The sequence below is a fragment of the Drosophila pseudoobscura genome, chromosome X (genome assembly GCF_009870125.1).
Source record: "Drosophila pseudoobscura strain MV-25-SWS-2005 chromosome X, UCI_Dpse_MV25, whole genome shotgun sequence".
Taxonomy (NCBI): Eukaryota; Metazoa; Arthropoda; class Insecta; order Diptera; family Drosophilidae; genus Drosophila; species Drosophila pseudoobscura.
In genome coordinates, this window is record NC_046683.1 from 51,565,326 (window position 1) to 51,584,427 (window position 19,102).

Here is a 19,102-nt window from a genome sequence, read left to right on the forward strand (position 1 = left end):
AAGCGGAAATGTTATACTCATCTGCTTGTCGGTTTCATGCCTTCATACCCTGGCCCCCCCACACCGGGGCCATGATGATTTTCAGCTCAGTACGGCCGGAGAAAAGAGAGAGTGGAAATCATAAGGAAGTTTTTCGATTGGATTTCCGTATATTTCGAATTTAAAAGAAATATTTTTCATGTATAAAAGGAATATTTATCATATTTTAAAGAAATATTTTTATATTTAAAAGAAATATTTATTATACCCAAAGGAAATATTGTTCATATTTAAGAGAAATATTTTTATATTTAAAGGAAATATTTTTCATATTTAAAAGAAATATTTTTGTATTTAAAAGAATTATTTTTCATGTTTAAACGGAATATTTTTATGTTTAAAAGAAATATATTTATATTTAAAAGAAATATTTATTATACTCAAAGTAAATATTGTTCATATTTAAGAGAAATCTTTTTATATTTAAAGTAAATATTTTTCATATTTAAAAGAAATATTTTATTTTTATTTAATTTAATATTTAATTGTAATTTTATTTAATATTGTAATTTAATATTGACATAACCTTTTTGTTTGTTTATTTCTCCTTTGAATGCATTTTGCGCTTAAATCAAAATGAATTCGATTTAATTTCACTGAACCGAATAAATTGTTCAATAATCGGTGTGTTTTCTTGCCCCCCTGGAGTCGCTTGATGTGAAAAGGGTATCAACGCGTCGGCCACCCGCATCTTGGTGGTTCCTTTATTGCGGTTTTTGTTTCATTTGTGTTGTAATTCCTCTATTTTTCTGTACGGCCCCCCTCTCGCTTCTTTGGTCTCTCAATTTGTTTACAAATTCAAACAAATATAAATATTTTTTTTATTTGCGTTCTATCGCCCAGACAAAGCCTGGGAATCCGCTTTTGGCTATGAAATTCCAAACAATTTACGCACATTTTAATCGAAATTTATACACATACAAACAACACACACAATACACACACACACACATACGAGTATTTATTTCGATTTTGTTTTTATGTACATATGTGCGAGTATGTACATATGTATGTATGTACATATGTACATACATTCCATTCTATTCCATTTCGATTTTTATGCTTTGCATTTTTGTCACGCAGCGAATCAGCGCAAAAATGCAGATGTGCCGCTTATGGGGGGAAGGGGGTGGGGGGGGGGGATATTTCCATAGGTATATTTGTGAGTGTGTGTGTGTGTGTGCTTGCTGTCGACTTTTTGAACTCAATTCATGTGAAAATAAGCGGATTTATGTGGGGACAATATTTTATTTTATTTTATTTCGTTTCGCTTTAAAGCTTAAAAACTGCTGAAATTTTTTTCTATTGAAAATAAATACATATTTATTCAGCTAAATATTATTAAATAATATTTGGTTGGCAGCCAATCGACTTTTCTGATAATTATACGAACATCAAATATTCGAATTAGAAAACAACAACAACAAAAAAACTCCCGCACAAATATGGTATTTCGTATTTTATAAACTGAAATGATTATACAAATGGAAATTGTTCCAAATAAAATGCAGAAATATGCATTTAAAATGTTGAATTGATGGAAATACAAGAGAAATAATACTAAACTAAGCTACGCTGTGAGAGAGAGAGAGACAGACCTTGTGCACTCTTTTGAGATTCCAATCGCCATAAATTACCATAAATTACAATTGCCATACAATTTCCAACATTTAATAATAATATTCTTTCCCTCTTTCTTGCCTTTCTTTCAGGTATGTCCGCAACAACAAAGGAAATAACGAAATATCTACTCAAAATACAATTATTGGGGAAATCAAGTAAAATCTAGCTCAATTCATTTACTTTAATAACCGCAATCCCCCACCCCCCAACCCCCCCAAATGCCATTTTAATGCGCTATACGGCGGAATCTTACGGTGGTGGGGGATAGGCAAGGGCTGGGGGGAATCTTTTGCGTTGTTTAAGCGCTTTATAATGCCGTACCATACCTTATGTACTCTGCCCCTGCCACTTCCCCCCCTGAATTCATTTACTACGCCGTAATGCCGCAAATTAAAATGCTGTGCCCCTCTTCTCTGGTGATGTTTGATGCCATTGCCATGGCCGCTTAATGAGCGAACGGACGGACGGACGGACGGACGGAATGGTAGAGCTCCTACAAAATCGTCTGGAGTCTAATTTTAGCTGCCTTTGGCCTCAGAAATGGGCATGGGACCCATACGCATATCGACAACACTCAGACAGTAGCCGTTTCAGGAAAAATACACAGCATGGGGTGCCTGGCAGCCACTTCAGTGGGGAAAGCAGCAGGAAAAACAAACAGAGGGATACTACAGAGGCAGCAACAGAGAAAGGGACAAAGACAGAGACAGAGACAGAGAGAGAGAAAGAAAAGTTTATTAAAGAGAAAGAAGAGCTCTGGCACGGGCACTGGGCACTGCCCTGAAGATGGAAGATGGACGTGCCACACTCCATACACAATTACGGCAAATCCACTGATGCTCTCCGTGTATTCCGTCCGGGTGATAATGCGAACGAACCCCGGACAGAGAGAGAGAGAGAGACAGAGAGAGAGAGGCAGCACACAGAGGGGGCTTAAAATAGAGACAGGCAGCACAAGAAGAAGGATATTGTAGAGGCAAATGTGGCAGCATCAGTGGCAAAATGGAAGATGACAAAGAGAGAGAGAAAACAAACCGAAGCAAAAATCTCTACAGTTGCTGCTGCTGCTGCCATGTGTTCCATTTCAAAGTGTGTGACTTATGGGGCAGGGCATCGAAAGGCAATGGAGAACCGCCAGAGGAGAAGAGGAAAAGGGCCAGATGAGACGACAAATTGAACGGGATGTGGCCGTAACTGTACTCTTCTGTATATGCAACGTGCAACGGGCATCGTGCAACGTGCATCGTGCACCTGCACACAAATCAATCACAAATTAATCACAAATTCCATCCTTACACTAATTGAAGTCTTTGGCATATCCGATCGATAACTTGACCCATGAACCCGAGCGGGAGCCGAGAGCAGAGCGCAGAGAGCAGAGAGCAGAGCGCAGAGAGCCCTTCTCTCGTATGCAAATGAATATTGTGTAATTAATATGAAGACTGAAAGAGGAGCAGGAGCTGCACTTGCTGCATGCTGCATGCTGCAGGGGCATGTAATGCAAATAATTCTCTCATAAATACCAAAAATATTTGCCATCGCATAATTTATGGGCGACGGCCAAAGGCCAAAGGGCACAAAAGTTAAAAAGCCTCAGATCCAAGAATGTGACCGCCCCTCGCCCCTCGCCGCCCCGCCCCGCCCAGCTCTCTATCTGTCTATATTTCTCTCTGGGAGAACTTAAATCAAAGGCCCAAATATGCATTACATTTTTAATTGCTTTCAAGGCGAAGGGGGGAAGCGGCGGATGATAGTTTGTTCTTTGGGCTCTGGAGTCGGGCATCAGGGGGGGAGGGCTCCTGTAGATTGAGGAGCTCCAGCTACAGGACATATTGCATTCCAAACATATTGTGGCTTGGAAACCAGTTTAATTATTTTTTAATTAAATTTGAGTATATATTCAATATATTTTGGGAGAGCTTTTAAACAAAGGCAAGAAGATGGCAAATGATTGAAACTTTTCACTTTTAATTTGATTGAAAACAGCAGCCATGTTTCCATTGAAATTTTGTGTTAAATTTTGAACATTTAATGCTCAAACTTCTAGAGTTTCATCCTCTCCTCTCCAGTATCTCCATTGCCATGGCTGCCACCTGAAAACCATCTGCCCATCGGCAAATCAATTTTGATCCCAGGCCCAAGCCCAAGCCCAAGCCCAAGCCTAAAGGCACTTTTCATTTAATATTTTTGGACATGCTCAAAGTCTGTGCGAAAATCCCCACCGAACGGCCAGGAGAACATTTATCAACCATGGAGCGGAGGACCGGCACTAGCTTATTATTATTCCCAGGACCACATTTTGAATGGACTGGGGAGGGGGGAGCTGGGAGGAAAATTTTAATTAAGGCTGCGCGCTAGGAGTGAGTGGGGGGGGGGTGAGAGGAGCCGGGAATTGGAAGCCGGGAGCCTCGCCACTAAATCTCAAATGTCAATGAGTTGTGGTCACAAAATGTTTGGCCATGGGAACCATTTGTTATGGCAACGAGTTGGTTGGATGTGCCACACAGGCACTGCCGCTTGCCACTGCCACTGCCAGAGGCAGGTGTCGTCCCAAAAGAAATCCAAAACCAGTGCAAAAGTTCTCGTCCCGTTTCCTGGTGTAAAAATGATAAATTATACGTAAAATTTTGCAAACTCCTGAAAATTACGCATTAAATCATGCAGAAAACGGGGGAAAAGACCCTCCACCGCCCCGCCCCGCCCTGCCCTGCAGGATGGGTGCCAGGGGCAGGGGTCACCAATGGGTTAAGCAAATGCAAAGTCATTGTATAGTTTATGACTGAGATTTGACCCCCCCAAGGAAGAGGTTGGGTGGGGGTTGGGGGGTCTGGTTTTATCGCTTCGCATGAGCTGCAATTTTTACAACAATTTTTATATATTTTTTGCGGAATTTTTGCTTTTTTTCTTTTATTTTGGAAAAATGTAATATTTTGTTGGTCGGTCACGTCTCACGTCTCCTCCTCCTCCTCCTGGCCTGCTACCTTTTGTGGATCGTAAATTCAGGGGCACAAACAAACTGCAGGTTGCACAAGGCACAGATACAGAGATACAAAGATACATTTCGTTCCAGCGTACAGTTTCTGAATGGCCATCCACATCCACATTTTGTGTGGCTTTTCATTATTATTACTAGAGAGAGAGCAGGAGGAGGAGGAGGAGGCTCGAGAGGGTTTTGGCTTTGGCTTTGGCTATGATTTACTCCATTGTTCAGGGCTGTTGGCCAGCAACAGCAACTGAGGCAGAACAAGTGGCCAGTTTTTGGCAACGCCTCCTCCACCTGCTGCCACATCGCCATCATCATGATCATCTTTCGAGTGTTTGTTTTGGGTCAAGCAGGCACCCTGCCACATCCCCGCCCTCGATAGTTGAGACATGAACCTAATTTACTGGCCGAGCGACTTTCATGGCTAGCAAAATTTCCAAATGTCTTTATTTTAGTTTTTAGGCGTTTGGCCTCTTGCTCCACTGCGCACCACAAGAGGCATGGCCGGGGTACATTTATGCCACGTTTGCTATCCCTCTCTCTCTCTCTCTCTCTCTCTCTCTGTGTGTCTCTGTCTCTCTGTCTGTCTGTCTCGCTCTCTCCAAGAAGGAGAGTTCTTCCTTGCTTCCTTCATTAATTGCTTTGAGGTCTCCAGTTACCATTTTTGTTGGGTTTAATTGCCGCAAAAAATCCACAGTAATTAATCAATGATGGGGTGGGGGGCCCATTTTATCTGTTGCCATTGCCACTGCAGTTGCCACTTGATGCAACCAGAGAAGGATACTTGAGCATTGTACGGGCCAGCACTTGATATGCTGTTGTGCAACAGAGAGACAGGGCGCCACAGGGAGGCCCAGCTGCAGGTGGCTGGCAGGCCGGCAGGCAGTTAGACAGACAGATAGACAGACAGATAGACACGCTCTTAGTTTTTAATGAAGGCCCATCAACAACATAGACCAATCCACCAATTACTTTGTCATTGTGTCGGCCATTACGGCCAGGAGGAGGAGGAGAGTCAGGACAGTCGGGATAGTCGGGGCGGCTAATTGCCAGGACATGGCCACTCGCACGGGTTTTTGTTCTCCTCCTCCTTGTTCTCCTCCGAAGGACTACCTCCAGTAGGTGGGGACCGAGCGACGCTCGACAGTCTCCTGCTTGCCATCGTTCGACTGCTGGAAGCTCATCGAGTGCTTCTCCACCATCGGATCGTAGCAGATGTTGCGACGCCAGAAGGCCGACGTAAAGTCCATGTCCACCGAGTTAATGGGGGCCGTCATGCAGACCAGTATCACACGATCGCGGTCGCGTTTCGAGAGCTCCACCCCCCCGACGAGGGTGATGCGGCATTGGGTGTGTTCGTTGGGCGACAGGACGCCCCAACGGGGATGCATTTTGAACTTGCCCCAGACGGTGCTTTGGAGCTGCAAAGAAGGATGCATGGATTATCATCGAGGATCGTTCTATGGCTATTGCCTTTGCTTTTACCCTAAACAGCACTGGAACTTTGCATATATTATCCACGGATATGCTTATCGCATTGTTGTACTCTTTGAGGAAGGTCAAAGGTCCCAGCGGTGTGACTTTCAATAGTTTCGATGGCATCGCGCTTAATTCATTACCCGCAAACAAATGGACTTAAAAATTGAGTTAAAACAAACAAAATGGAATAATGGAAGAAATTTTGTGATATTTTTAAAAGATTCTCGGAACGGAATCTGAATACTTTCAATTTTGAAATTAGACTGTGAGATTTTTGTTTTTGTTTCTGGGACATTTCCAGTGATTTTTGTACGGCATCCTGGGATGGGGATGGGCGACCTTAGACCCCTTAACCCCAGCAAGGACAGAGTCTACAGTGGACCCTCTGTACTCTGAATGGCCACAATCCTCGGCAAAGCCCCCTGCCCGACTCCTTGATTCCGTTCAACGTTGACATCCTATACGTTGAGCTCCATTAAGTCAAATTACACTTTAGCCACCGCATTGCAGACGCTTCTTTACCAGAGATTGACCCCAAACTACTGTGTGTGCGTGTGAGTGTTTGTGGGGGCCAAGTGGTGTCAAAGGTACTGCCACAACTACTGCCACTACTGCTGCTACTGCTACGGGTATTAATTACACTCACCAGCATTTCCAACGGTCCGTCCAAGACAGCAGCCGCTCAAGCAAATCGCAAAAGCCGGTTGGCCCAAACGGCCAACATTTACAGCCAACAATTTGCTTTCGAAACAACAAAAGTTCCCACACAAGCACACACACACACGCACACATGGACTCACTAACATTGTTGAGGCTTCCCCAGGATTACAACAGTCCTTGGGCAGCCGAGCAGTCGAGCATTTGGAGCTTAGCTGGCGCTTAGCCTAAATGACCAGCCCAGCAGGTGCTGGATGGGGTCTAAATAGGGGGGGAACGGTGGGAACGGGGGGATCGGGGGGTTTGAGTGGCCACAACAACAGGAAAGCTGTAAAATTAATTGATTTACAAGTGTGAAAATCCTCCGAAAGAGGTGGAAAGAGCGGTTGGTAGAGAGCCCATAACAATAACGGAATGAAAATTAGAAACTAAGAACAAAGGAGTGCAAATTCCGACTAAGGGATATCCGCTATTTTATTTACTACCAAAGAAATAGTTTCCCCAGAAGTTTTGACTGGAAATATAAACCAATTGCGATTGAAATTTAAACAAAATCCAAAGATGGAATCACTCAAGGAGTGCCATTCGAGCGCTCTCTCTTTGGGTCTCTTTGGGTCTCAGAAATCACAATCAAAGGCGGTCCGATAGTCGAATAAGTGCACCCTTTAGGATGCGAAACAAAGTGCTCCAGCAAACCAGTATACCCCATCGACAAGTAGGAGGTGCCACGGCAGAGGGGTAGATGCAGGCGGGGGTGGGATTGGGGTTGGGGGAAATGTAACGTAGGAATGCGCGCATTTAGTTCTAGATTACGGAGTAGTGTTCCTATGTGTGTGTGCCCCCATAGGAGAGTGTAAACTACAATCCGCTTAACGGTAATTGCTGCCAGGTTCCGCCCCGCACCCCACCCCACACCTGTCACAGTCCACCCCCCGTAGAGCCCCCCCCCCGTAGACCTGTTTTTGTCGCGTGCTCTTTAAAGCCGAACATTAATGGCCATTGCCACGCCCACTTCCCACACCTGCCACATCCATAAATTGCGTGTAATTTTGGATTTGGTTATTTTTTTTTCTTCTTTCTTTCATTTATATTTCATAAAGCTCCTCGATGGAGGAACGACAGGAAGTGAGCTTTTGTTTTTTAGCCGTTAGTTCCTTCCGTTCCGCCAGGGCTACCCCCGTACGGCCTCCTCCCCTCCTCCTCCTTCGCCGCCCTTGTGTTTATTTGTTCCGTTCTGTTGGGTGGGATTTTCTTTGTTTATTTTGTGTAGGATTTGAGGAGGCAATTTAATAACCCGTCGTGGGGTTTAGGCCTTTGCGTGTTCAGGCCACGACATAACCGAATCCGTTGGTACGGAAAGGTGTGCTGGGGGGTGGGGGTGCTGGAGCCTCCCCTGACTTGATTTATTGAGTGACTCTGGGTGGGCGTGGCCAGGACAAATATTGTTACTTTGATTGCATTTAATGTCCGGGGCACAAATCAATCAAAAGAGCAGTCGCCAGCCAGCAGGCAGCAGCCAGCAGTCTCCATTTCTCGCTGTTGTTGTTCCTGCAATCAACCCGATCCGAGTCCTGGAGTCCTGAAGTCCTGGAGTCCCGCGTAACGTTTATTTGTTGTCTTTTCCAAGCGCTGCACAATTGATGTCTCGCCTTTTTGGATGCTAGTTTTTCTTTCAAGTGAACTCCTCCTCGTGGAACGATTACTTCTTGTTCTTTCTCTCTTTCTCTCTCTCTCTCTCTCTCTTTCTATGCCACTCAACCTTTTCTCTGTATTCCTCACTGGATTGACTGTAATGTGATATTTTTGGCTTGATTGCGTTCCGTGCACGGTGGCACGGTGGCACTGTGGCACGGTGGTAGTGGCAGTGGCAGTGCCAAAATCGTTTGGGGCAATTTGGTGATTTAAGGTTTTTGTACTTCATCATTCCGTAATCGATGTCTTTGATTGCACTGGGCGCCCCCCATATAAATGGTATTGCAGCTGCTCGCTCGATAATCTCTTGTCCAATTAAAAGGAAAAACTTTGCAAAACTAGAAAACTGCATGCCTTAAATCGTACATCGTACATCGTACATCAAACAAGGAGCACGATGATTATTTTTAAACTCGAAAAAGGCGGAGATGGATATGGCTATGGAGGTGGCGTTGGCGGTGAAGGTGGATCGCTAGTTTTTCTTTCGCCCCCCTCACCGGTCGCCTCTGTTCCGCATCATTTGAAATGAGATTCACTTTCGTTGGCCCTTTCGGGCCATCCAGCATATCTCTTGGACACGCTTTCGTGCTGCTTGTTAGCCCATGAACAGAAGCCTCATTGAAACAAATACACAAAAAATATAAATAAAAGCAGAGCTTGTCCCCGTCGTCGTCCGTCTGAGCGTTTTTTGATGTTGCGCCAATTGACAGGGCCTTTAATTTCTTTGGTTTTTTACAGCCCCCCCTTCACCACCGTCCCCCCCACTCTTTTACTCTTTTGATTTCATTTTATTTCTGGCGTTTTTTCTTTGTATTTTCTTTGGTCTTGTCAACGCATCTTTTGGCTGCTGCCATAATTCAAGTCTCTGCCTGCCTGTCCGCCGCTCGGGTGGCACGCCGTTTGCATAGCCAAACATTTGCTCTTAAATACAAATTTATTTCTTATTTGCACGAGTTTTTTTATTTTTTATTTGTTTGTTGTTGTATTTTGCTTCTTTTTCTTTGAGTCACATTTTGCCTTGTTTTATTGACAGGAACGGAACGTGAAGATTTCTGTCACTTTTTGCACAGAGACGTGAGGTATTATGATTTTGAGAAGAACTTTGCCTCGGATCATATCACTTTTTTTTTTTTTTTTTGCACTCTGTGCCGATAAGCAAGCCGTAAAACGGTTCTGGTGGGGTCTCAGTTTCATCTGACTGAAGCTGGGCGCCTGACAATGGGCGTCCATTCTTTGTTCTATATAACCAATCAACACTTTCGGATGAGCGGAATATTCAATTTCATGTGTGTTCTGCAGCGGTTCTTTGGTATAATCAAATTTCTTACATATTTTCATTCATTTATCCATATTTACCCACATACATACATACATATGTGTGTATGCCTCCTTTTTTGTTTTCCCTGGATCTTGGAGAGCTTAGCTCCTCTCACGCACAATAGCTGCTCTTGAAACCGCTCTCTCTCAGCAACAACAACAACCATAAGTCCAGCCACACTCGGCTTTCAGTTCCGAGCTGCTGCGATTCATCTGCGTGCATCTACACATATGTATGCATATTGCATGCTCTTTATCTCTCTGGCAAACATGTCCGATCAGGTTCATTTCATCTGCGAGCAATTGCTCAAAATTGCGCAAAGCGCGCTCTGTCTTCGTTCTTATCTCTCGCGCCAAAGCTGGCCTCTCAGCAGTGCGAAGCGTCAAAGCGTTCTCAGCAGTGCTTTCGCAGGAGAGAGAGAGAGAGCACGAGCACGAGCACGAGCACGAGAACCTTGTGGGACCCTCTGCTAGCCCTTTGAAACCGGGACTCTCTGCTTTGCTGCGTAGATTTTTGTCTTTATTTTGATCTGCGCTTCTTAGGCCAACGACTACAGATACCCTTTGTTTTATGTGATGTATGTATTTTTCATAGGAAATGTATGGATATGTAGATGTCTGCAAGGGCATCCATTCTTCTCTGTACTTCTCTTCTCTGTACTCTTCTTTATTTATTCTTTTCTTTTTGTTTTCGCTCAACATTTGTGTGCTTTGGATATTTGTCTTCATTTATTTGTATTGATTTTTGTGCTGTTTCCACCGTTTCGACTGCCTCGACTTCGACTGTTGTTGGTGATTTAGTTGCTGGCCATAGCTCTCTATGGGAGATGCTGCTGGTGGTCAATGGCCAATTTCGGTTTCATTTGCTAAGCCAGTGAATAATCACAATGCATTTATCTATCGCCGCCTCACCCAGAACGACCTTTCCCGTACACCTTTCACGCGGGAGCATCGGCGGCAGCGGCAGCGGCAGCAGCCGCAGTGGATTTTCAATTATTTAATTTTCCGCTCACGTTTTGTTAGCTTTTCACGTAGTTTTTCATTGGCTCTCCAGCTAAATGCGACAAAAAGTAAGAAAAGGAAAAACCCAAAAGCAAAAGGCAGTGGGAAAAACGAAATGGTGTGCGATAAAAATCGGCAAAAAGAAAAAAAAAAAAGAAAAGGAAAACCCAAAGTGCATCTTCAATGACGATGAAATTCTCACGTTTCCATTGGCATTAAGGTACCACCGATGGCCTCCTCCTCAAAAGACACAAAAAAATAAAGGGGGAGAGGCAATTGGATAGGAACTATGTGTAGGTGCCCCTTCGGTTGTGGGGCATGCATCATTTGGCAGCGCCGCCAGGCAATTGATGACAGACACAGACCCCAGCCGAAAGCTCTGGAGCCTCGATGCTCTGTGGGTATGGCAGCATAAATTCCACTTAAATGGCAAACCAGTCGCCAGCAACAGTCCTCCTCTACTCCTCGATATCATCATCATCATCATCATCATCATCACCATCAGCATCAGCATCGCCATCATCGTCATCAAAGTGCATCTTCAGCTTAAGGTTCGGCTTGAGATTCAGCTTCAGCTTCAGCGTCAGCTTCAGCCATTAACAACTATAGAAACTGCAATGTGGGCATCGCACAGACCCAGTGACACACTAAAGTGCTGGGATACATCACTTAAATACCCTTTCACAGGGTACTAGCAAGTATATGCCTCTAACAGAGGGTTAATCCGGGTTTTGGTGCACGTTTCCGACGGGGAGAGTGCTGCTAGAGTATCTGCAGTTCCAGTTAGGAAAAGTTTGGGCCTTCCGCTGTACCGTTTTTCATATGAAAAAAGTGGTCTGCCTCGCACGAAGAGTAACTGAAACCGCATTTAAATGCTGGGTCTTCGACGTAGAAGTTTCGCTTTCGGTTGGCTGTTATTTTTTTCTCCTTTTGTTGTTGTTGTGCAGATGCGCAGCCTGTGAACCCAGGCCCAAAACCAGGCCCAAACCAAACCAAACCGAAACGAAACGAAACGAAGTGAAGCGTTTCCTGTCCGTCCCGCTACCGAACCAACAACCAGTTTATGGCTACAGAGCTACAGAGCCTAGGGCCAACTATTCTTCGCTCCCTCTCTCGCTCCCGCTCTCCCTGTCCCTCTCTTTTTAGCCATTTCTCGTTGTAAAACGTTTTGCTGCTGCTGTTGTTGTGGATATTGCTGCTGTAGGCACCTGCATTTGACGTTTTTGGGTTTACCGTTTTGCAGTGGCAGTTTTCCACTGCTGTTTCCACGGCTTTCACACTGTTGTTGTTGTTGGCCTGGTCAGTGCCTCGCAGTTATTGCCCGGCCACCCGGCCGCCCCCCTTGCACTGTAATTTCATTCATAAAACGGTGGAATAGTTTTACCGGCGTTGAATAACCTTTAAAGGTGCAGGAATATTGGTTGAACTTTTTGTGGTGGGTTTTCGGGTCAGATAATCCTTAAAATTGTGACCTTTTTTCCCCTCTCTTTGGTTCGAGAAAAAGGAGTGGAGCGTTTAGAGACTATCTGAAGGGGAATGAGTGGGCATTGAGGTTACCTAAGCCAGGAACTGCAACTCCATTGCAAGTGTTTTATTTATGTTTAATAAATAAACATAAAATGTACATAAATGTGTCTGCAAAATGTAATCAGTGATCAACACAGAAGTCTATCTATTGTAATTGTCTGTGATTTTCCCCAATGGAGTCCCAATCTGAAGCGACAGGCAAGATGAATATGGAAATTAGAAACTGTTGCTTCTTGGCTGGGGAAAACGGTGGTAAATCCGCTCTAATTAAGGTCTGAGCATGGACTTATTACGTATACGTCGTATGCGATGCGCTATTCATTAGCTCTCTTTTTCCCTGCGGAAAAGCCATCAAATGGCGTATTTGTATTTGTATTTGTCTTATTAGAAGGATGTGCCAGTGTCGGTATCGGTGTCGGTGCAGGGGAGCGTTAGAAGAGCAAACATTGCATTTCGGTGTGCGTGTATTTTGAAATAAATTTCCGTTCTGTTGATTTGCAAAAAGGAACACAGATAGAGACGCACACAGCTATAGAGATATACAGATACACAGGATACACACAGATGAAAGTCGAAATAGATGGTGTGCACACAGGTATTTGTATCTTGTAGCTTGTATCTGACACCCGCATGCTGCAATTTCAGCATCAACATCCGCATCACCATCATCAGTGCCAGAGCAGAGTGCCAGAGCCATAGCCATAGTCATAGCCATGGCCAGAGCCAGAGCCAAAGCAATTTTCTGTAGTCATATTACATGTCAGTTTCCTCCTCCTGCTCCTCCTCCTCCTCGTGGCCCTCTTTCTGCCACACACACCTGCATTTCTATTTGGGGGAACATCCTTTTACACTTCAACACGCTTTCGCTATAATTTCCTGTTGGCAAAAACAGAAAACTGACAGGCGGCAGCGCACACACACACAGACTCCCCCTCTCTCCCTCTCTCGGTCCTAATTTGGCCAAGGACTGACCCCCGACCCACGTCCTAGATGCACTATATGCCATATGTTTGATATCCTTGGCTGGGCTTTCTCTGTCGCATTCAATTGCCATGTAAATTGATTTGACACGTTCTGCATTTTCCTGTGTGCTTTTTTCTCTCTCTGCCAATTATGGCCAGAGATGTAACTGGAATTGGGCCTAAACCCCCTGACCCCCTGAACCCCTGACCTTCCCTCAACCAAAAACCAAACACCAGAGCCAAAGCCAAAGCCAAAACCAAATATGCATTGACATATTGGAATCGGAATCGGTATCGGTATCCGAATCGGTATTGAAATGACACTATCTGTTGATATAATACTCTACCGGAATGCTGCTGCTGCCGTGCTGCTGCTGCTGCTGTAATCTGTATGGAAGACGTGACCTGCATCGACCTACATTTCCAACCGACAACCTGTCCACCCATTGAGCACTCATTGAGCAATCGCAAAAATCGCAGATACTTTAATTCAAACAATTCAAAGCCGTTGCGAGGGTGGTGTACTCTCGGCGCTGGTGGTGTTTTTTTTTGTTTTTTTTAGGCGCGTGTTAAGCAAATTTTCCAATTCAGCTTTCAATTGGCATTCGCCGCGTGGCCCGACTTGGCCTGGCTTTTAACGAGCGTCGTCGGCGGCGTCGCCCCAAATTTTGCCATTGCATTGACCAAAATTGGGCGCTTCGTGGCGATTGGATTGCGTCAGCGGCAGTGGCAGCGTCAGCTATTGAGCAATTGGCCAAAATGCCTTCGGACTATGTCAGGTTCAAAACTGGGGGATCGGACGTCTAGCGGCGACGTTTAGGAATTGGTAATCGAAACGGACAACAAACGCAGCTGACGCACACGAGGTCTTCGCGGGGTCTTTCGAGGGGCATTCGATGGGTCTTTCGAGCGGTCTTCGAGCGGTCTTCGAAAGTACCAAACAAAAAATTTCACCCGCTGCTCACGTCATTGTTTATTAATATTCTGTTGATGTAATGTCCACTGTACCGCTATATCTCGTATATACAAATACCAATACATAGTATTTGTAGACACTGTTTATGCTATAATTCAGTTTGACTTTTGACAGCTTTTTTTCGGGGCGTTTTGTTGTCTAAATAAATGGCCAAAAATTGTCGAGATTTTTCTTGCATTTTCACACGATATTCTCGATTTCTCTCACATTTTTTCCAGTTGCATTTCAAAGTAAAATTCTTTCGGACTCCCCCCATCAATCACTCGAGAGAGAGAGACACAGGGAGAGAGGGGTGGAATGCTGCCGTGTGACACACTTAAAAATATACTATAATTTACAATAATATAACTTATGGCGCAGCGTGTGACGCGCTGCCAAAAACGTAATAGATTTAATGAACATGGAAAATGGGAAATTCTCTATGGGGGCACTCTCGAAAATTCTCATTTAATTTTTGAATGATTCCATTCCGCGTGCCGAAATATTTGTTGCGCGTCAAAAGACACTTTGGAAAAGACAAAAAGGCTTGAAAATTCCACTTGAAAGTGCAGGCGGGCGAGCAGCCAGAGATTGTTGCAGCAATTGCAAAATGAAAATGGAAAAGTGTTTTGTTGAAAATGTTCCAAAAACAACACCGAAACGAACGGAACGGGGGCGTTGGGATCCCACGGATGCTACCAGCACAAAATATAAACAAAAGGCAAAAAGCAAAAAGCAAAAAGCAACGGCAACAGCAACAGCAACGACATCGTCATCGTCATCGTTGGGCCCCCAGTCAATAAAACAACGCCAGTTGCCAGGCAATTGTTGTTGTTTCTTTAACGGGAATACCCTGTAATTTGCCAGCAAAAGAGTAGATTGGTGCTACGACCAGGGCCTGTCTTTTGTGACTCCAAAATGGAGATATTGAAAGATCTACCAAACCCTTGGGGAATCCAAGAAATATATTCTTTCAAAACATTTATTCGCTCGAAAAATGACAGTATTCCAAAGTAATTACCAGTCGGTAATATCGAACCGCAGAACAGATACTTTTGTTCCTTTTTTGAGGAGCAACAGCAAATGCAAATTGCCAGGGCGGAGGCTCCAGCTCTGCACTTCTGTCGTTGGCGCTACTGCAATGCCCAACGAAATATTTGCCATGTAAATATGCCCCCAAAAAAAACTGAACAGAAAAAACAGAAAAAGGGAGGAGGATATTTGAACTGTTTCCAGTTTTGGGGTTGGTGCGGGTCCGGGTCCGGGTGCGGGTCCGGGTGTGGGTCCGGGTCCGGGTCCTAGTGCTGCCCTCTGACCCTCTGTGCTCAAGTGCAATTAAATGAAAAATATTTGTGAATGCAGCAAAAGTACGATATTTTCTGAAGTGCCAAAGACTGCAGCGGCGACTGGGACCAGAGACCCCCTCCATTCCCATGGAGGTTGACAGAAAAATGTATGAAAGAGTTGCTCGAAAATGAAGAGGGAAAAATGTTCCAGACACAGACACATACGGCAGGCAGACTCATTAAGAGAGCGAGTGGGAGAGGGAGAGACAGACCCTCAAAGGAGTCGGGAAGCGGGAATAATCAAGTGCGGGAAAACCATTTTCATTGGCACATCATAAAATGTTACACGCATAGAAGCCATCGAAATTTGTATGTAAATCTGAAAATTTTCGCTTGCTGTTTGCTGCTTCGATATATACACGAGAATATATAGGTATAGGTGCGGGTATATATAGATAGATACATATATTTATGTATATATATACCTTCGCATATGAGACGACACGGGCATGTTGGGTGATGCCTGGCCAACGCGGCGTATGAGCAACATGAGCGCCAATTTGCACAGCGGATTATGTCACCAGATGATGACGAGAGAGGGCGAGAGGGCGAGAGAGGAGGCAGGGAAGGAGGAAGTCTACGTCTACGTCTACATATAGATACTTGTGCATCGGAACGAACGCAGCGGAGGCGAAAGCATCCCCCGACATGTCATATGTTGCTTGAATTTAATTAACAAGCTAATTTTTCAAAGCCCAAATCGTTGAGAAGAAATATAAGAGGAATCTCTATAGAGCGTGCAGGGCGTACAGAGAGAGGGGGCGGAGGGGGCAGAGGCCATGATGAGTGCAATTTTGGTGATGGGCTGATGCCAAAATAAACAGAAAATCGGCGACACGTTTGCACGTTGTATGCCGTACTATTTGTGGCTCTGTTGAAATGCTGGTTCTGGCTTTTGGTTCTGGTTTATGCCCTGCCTGCCAAGATAGATGAACTGTATCCACCAGATACACGGCCGCCACTCGTTGTCTTGGCATTTATATATTTATAAACGGTTTTTGGTTATTCTTAAGAGCCCCACCAATTATAAAATATATTTACATTTAAGAAATCATTTTTTTCCTCCTCCCCTTGCGTCGCGTCGTGTAATGTGCATTCAGGATCCTTCACTTACCCGCATTTTGTGGTGACATTTTTGCATTAAGCCATAAAATTAATAACCATTTCGTGTAGGAAGAAAGTGCTCTTCGCCAGAGATGCCATAAAAAAGGTAGAAGCAAGTGCGTGTACAGATCCGGGCAACTGGGGAAAATTTGTGGCCACCTTTTGCCGTACGAAATGCGCCTTTCGGCGAAGTCCCTTTCTTGAAATGCTCATCTCTAGTGCTTACTCGTGCAAGGTAACAATTTTCCATGGCTAAAAACCATATTAAAATGCCACTCACATGTTAATCCCGTTCGTGCCACCAACCCCCGCCCTCTACCCTCTACCCAACCAACAAAAAACCCCCGAAAAAGTTGCGCTATGCTTCTGGATAGGAGTTTGCATGTGTGTGTGTGTGTGTATCTGTATTTAGCTACAGCCAACAATAAGCTGCAAATTTAGCATATTTCATAGATGCTGACAGTGGCAGTGGCAGTGGCAGTGGCAGGAGGTAGTGGTTAGGGGGGTGGGTGGTGGGGTAAACCCATGGCGAGACAAGCCAAATAAGGGCCACATTTTATACAAATAAAACTGACAATTTAAAGCGCATTTTGTACGCATACTCCACTCCCATCCACTCCACTGATATCCTTAGCTCCTCTCCTCTCTCTCTCTCTGTGTCCTTTGTTTAAACCAGAGCTTAAAACCCCAAAGCTCTGGGCACCCAATGGGGGAATGCCAGGTTGCCACCTGTAAAATAAACTACCTGGATTTCATTTTGCACTTTTATGGGGGCACACATGGGGCGGGGGGTGGTGTTAGTGTTATGTGGCAGCGGAAGTGGAGCCATAAGAGCCGCATGAAGTGTGTCACCGCGTAACGAAGAAAAGGCCCGTGCAGGCATATACGAGAATGAACCGATCTTGGGCGGAAGGAGGATCTCGGCCAAGACAGAGGGATATCCGTTTGGCTTTTAATATAAGATATACTCTATACACTGCATCTTGCCCCAATCGTGATACCCTTTCCTGTGACAGGGGCCATAAAACCCCATAGTACCCATAATGTTTTCATTTTGAGTTGTTTTTTGTGGGTGGGTGGGACTTACCGCCATTTTTATGCGACCAATACTAATCCATAAACCCATCTTTCTCTCTCTCTCTCTCTCTTTTCCTCTCCCCAACCCGTTCTCTCTCTCTATCTCCGTCTCTCTTTATCTCTCCATACAGCACATGGTGCAGGCTGGCGTGGCGCCATTTCCGGGCGCTCCGGCCGGCTATGCCGCCGCTCCAGGGCAGGCAGCAGCGGCCGCGGCTGCAGCAGCCGCTGCCCAGCAGGCCGGAGCTGCTGCGGCCGCTGCCCAACAGGCGGGCGCTGCCGCCATAGCCGCCGATAGTCTGTCCCTCGCTGTGGCGGCTGCGGCAGCCAAACAGCAGGCCGAGCCAGTGACCCAGTTAAAGGCGGCCGGCGAGGCAGGAGGAGCTGGAGCTGCCACCGGGAACACAGTAGCAGCAGCAGCAGCAGCAGCAGCTGCAGCGGCAGCGCCAGGAGCTGTCGGAGGAGTTGCAACAGAATATGCCACGGCCAATGGTGGTGCATCGGCTTCAGTGGTGGCCACGAGTGTGTCCGAATGCGCACCGTTGTACATGCAACAGACAAAGGTGAGTGCAACCTCCCCCTACCTATAACTCTACCCCTCTATATCCAACCCCCCCACCCCCCTCACCTAACTGTGCCACTGTTTGTGTGTGTGTGTGTGTGTGTGTGTGTGCTTTTGGTATGCATTTGTAGATTCGTGTACGTTTTTATGGTTTTGGTTCCACCTTTAGTTTGGTTTTGGCTCTCTTTGGTTTTTGCTGATGCTTTGATTTGGTTTTCCCCACACACACACACACACTCACACACACACAAATTGATGCACACATACATACGGTCAGTAGGCCGTGTTTGTTCTCATTGCAACAACTGTTCTTTGTTGTTGATCTGCTTTGGTTTTCTTTTTTTTTTTGTTGTTTTGTTGTTTTCTTGTTGATGTTGCGGCCGCTCTGCTGCTTTTACATTTTTAATTGCATGCGTGTCCGAGCAGCTGCAAAAGAGTTAAGCCCCCACGGCAGCAAACACCCCCACAAATGCACACACACGCACACACACAAGGCTGCAGAGAGCACTAGAGTATCACCTTCCTGCCAGAGCCAACAGTGATGGCCCGGCAAGTGGAAAAGTCGCAAATGTACAGAGATTTCCATTAAGCAATGCCAGCACGAGCCCGAACCCACTCTTAAATTAAAAGCATATTATTTTAGAGGCTTTTAGCAGTATTTGAAAGCCCTTGTAGTAGTGATAATAGTAGATTGTGAGAAAGTATGTTTATCAAAAATTATACATAAATATTTCCATCTTTATACCGTGTAAAAAAAAAGAGTCTTAAACCGATTTT

At 45.1% G+C, this 19,102-nt stretch overlaps 2 protein-coding genes across 43 annotated transcripts in view; one reads left to right on the forward strand and one right to left on the reverse strand.

Annotated features, from left to right (window-relative positions):
• Rbfox1 (RNA-binding Fox protein 1) overlaps positions 1 to 19,102 on the forward strand; it is a 126,779-nt gene that overhangs the window by 81,324 nt on the left and 26,353 nt on the right. For 41 of the 42 annotated variants that reach the window (XR_004470580.1, XR_004470579.1, XR_004470576.1 and 38 more), the window contains one exon: positions 17,895 to 18,326. The exons of the other annotated variant lie outside the window; for it this stretch is intronic. Coding sequence is in view for 36 of the 41 variants with exons in the window: in XM_033384788.1 (XP_033240679.1) it covers positions 17,895 to 18,326 (432 nt within the window). In the remaining 5 variants the exon portion in view is untranslated. The remainder of the gene's footprint in view (positions 1 to 17,894; positions 18,327 to 19,102) is intronic. 42 annotated transcript variants of the gene reach the window in all.
• Positions 5,551 to 6,394, reverse strand: LOC4813117 (uncharacterized). Its single transcript, XM_001353741.4, has 2 exons — positions 6,131 to 6,394; positions 5,551 to 6,066 (listed from the first exon to the last, which is right to left on the reverse strand). The coding sequence occupies exons 1-2, from the start codon at positions 6,245 to 6,247 to the stop codon at positions 5,755 to 5,757; spliced, it is 429 nt and encodes a 142-aa protein (XP_001353777.3). The 5' UTR covers positions 6,248 to 6,394; the 3' UTR covers positions 5,551 to 5,754.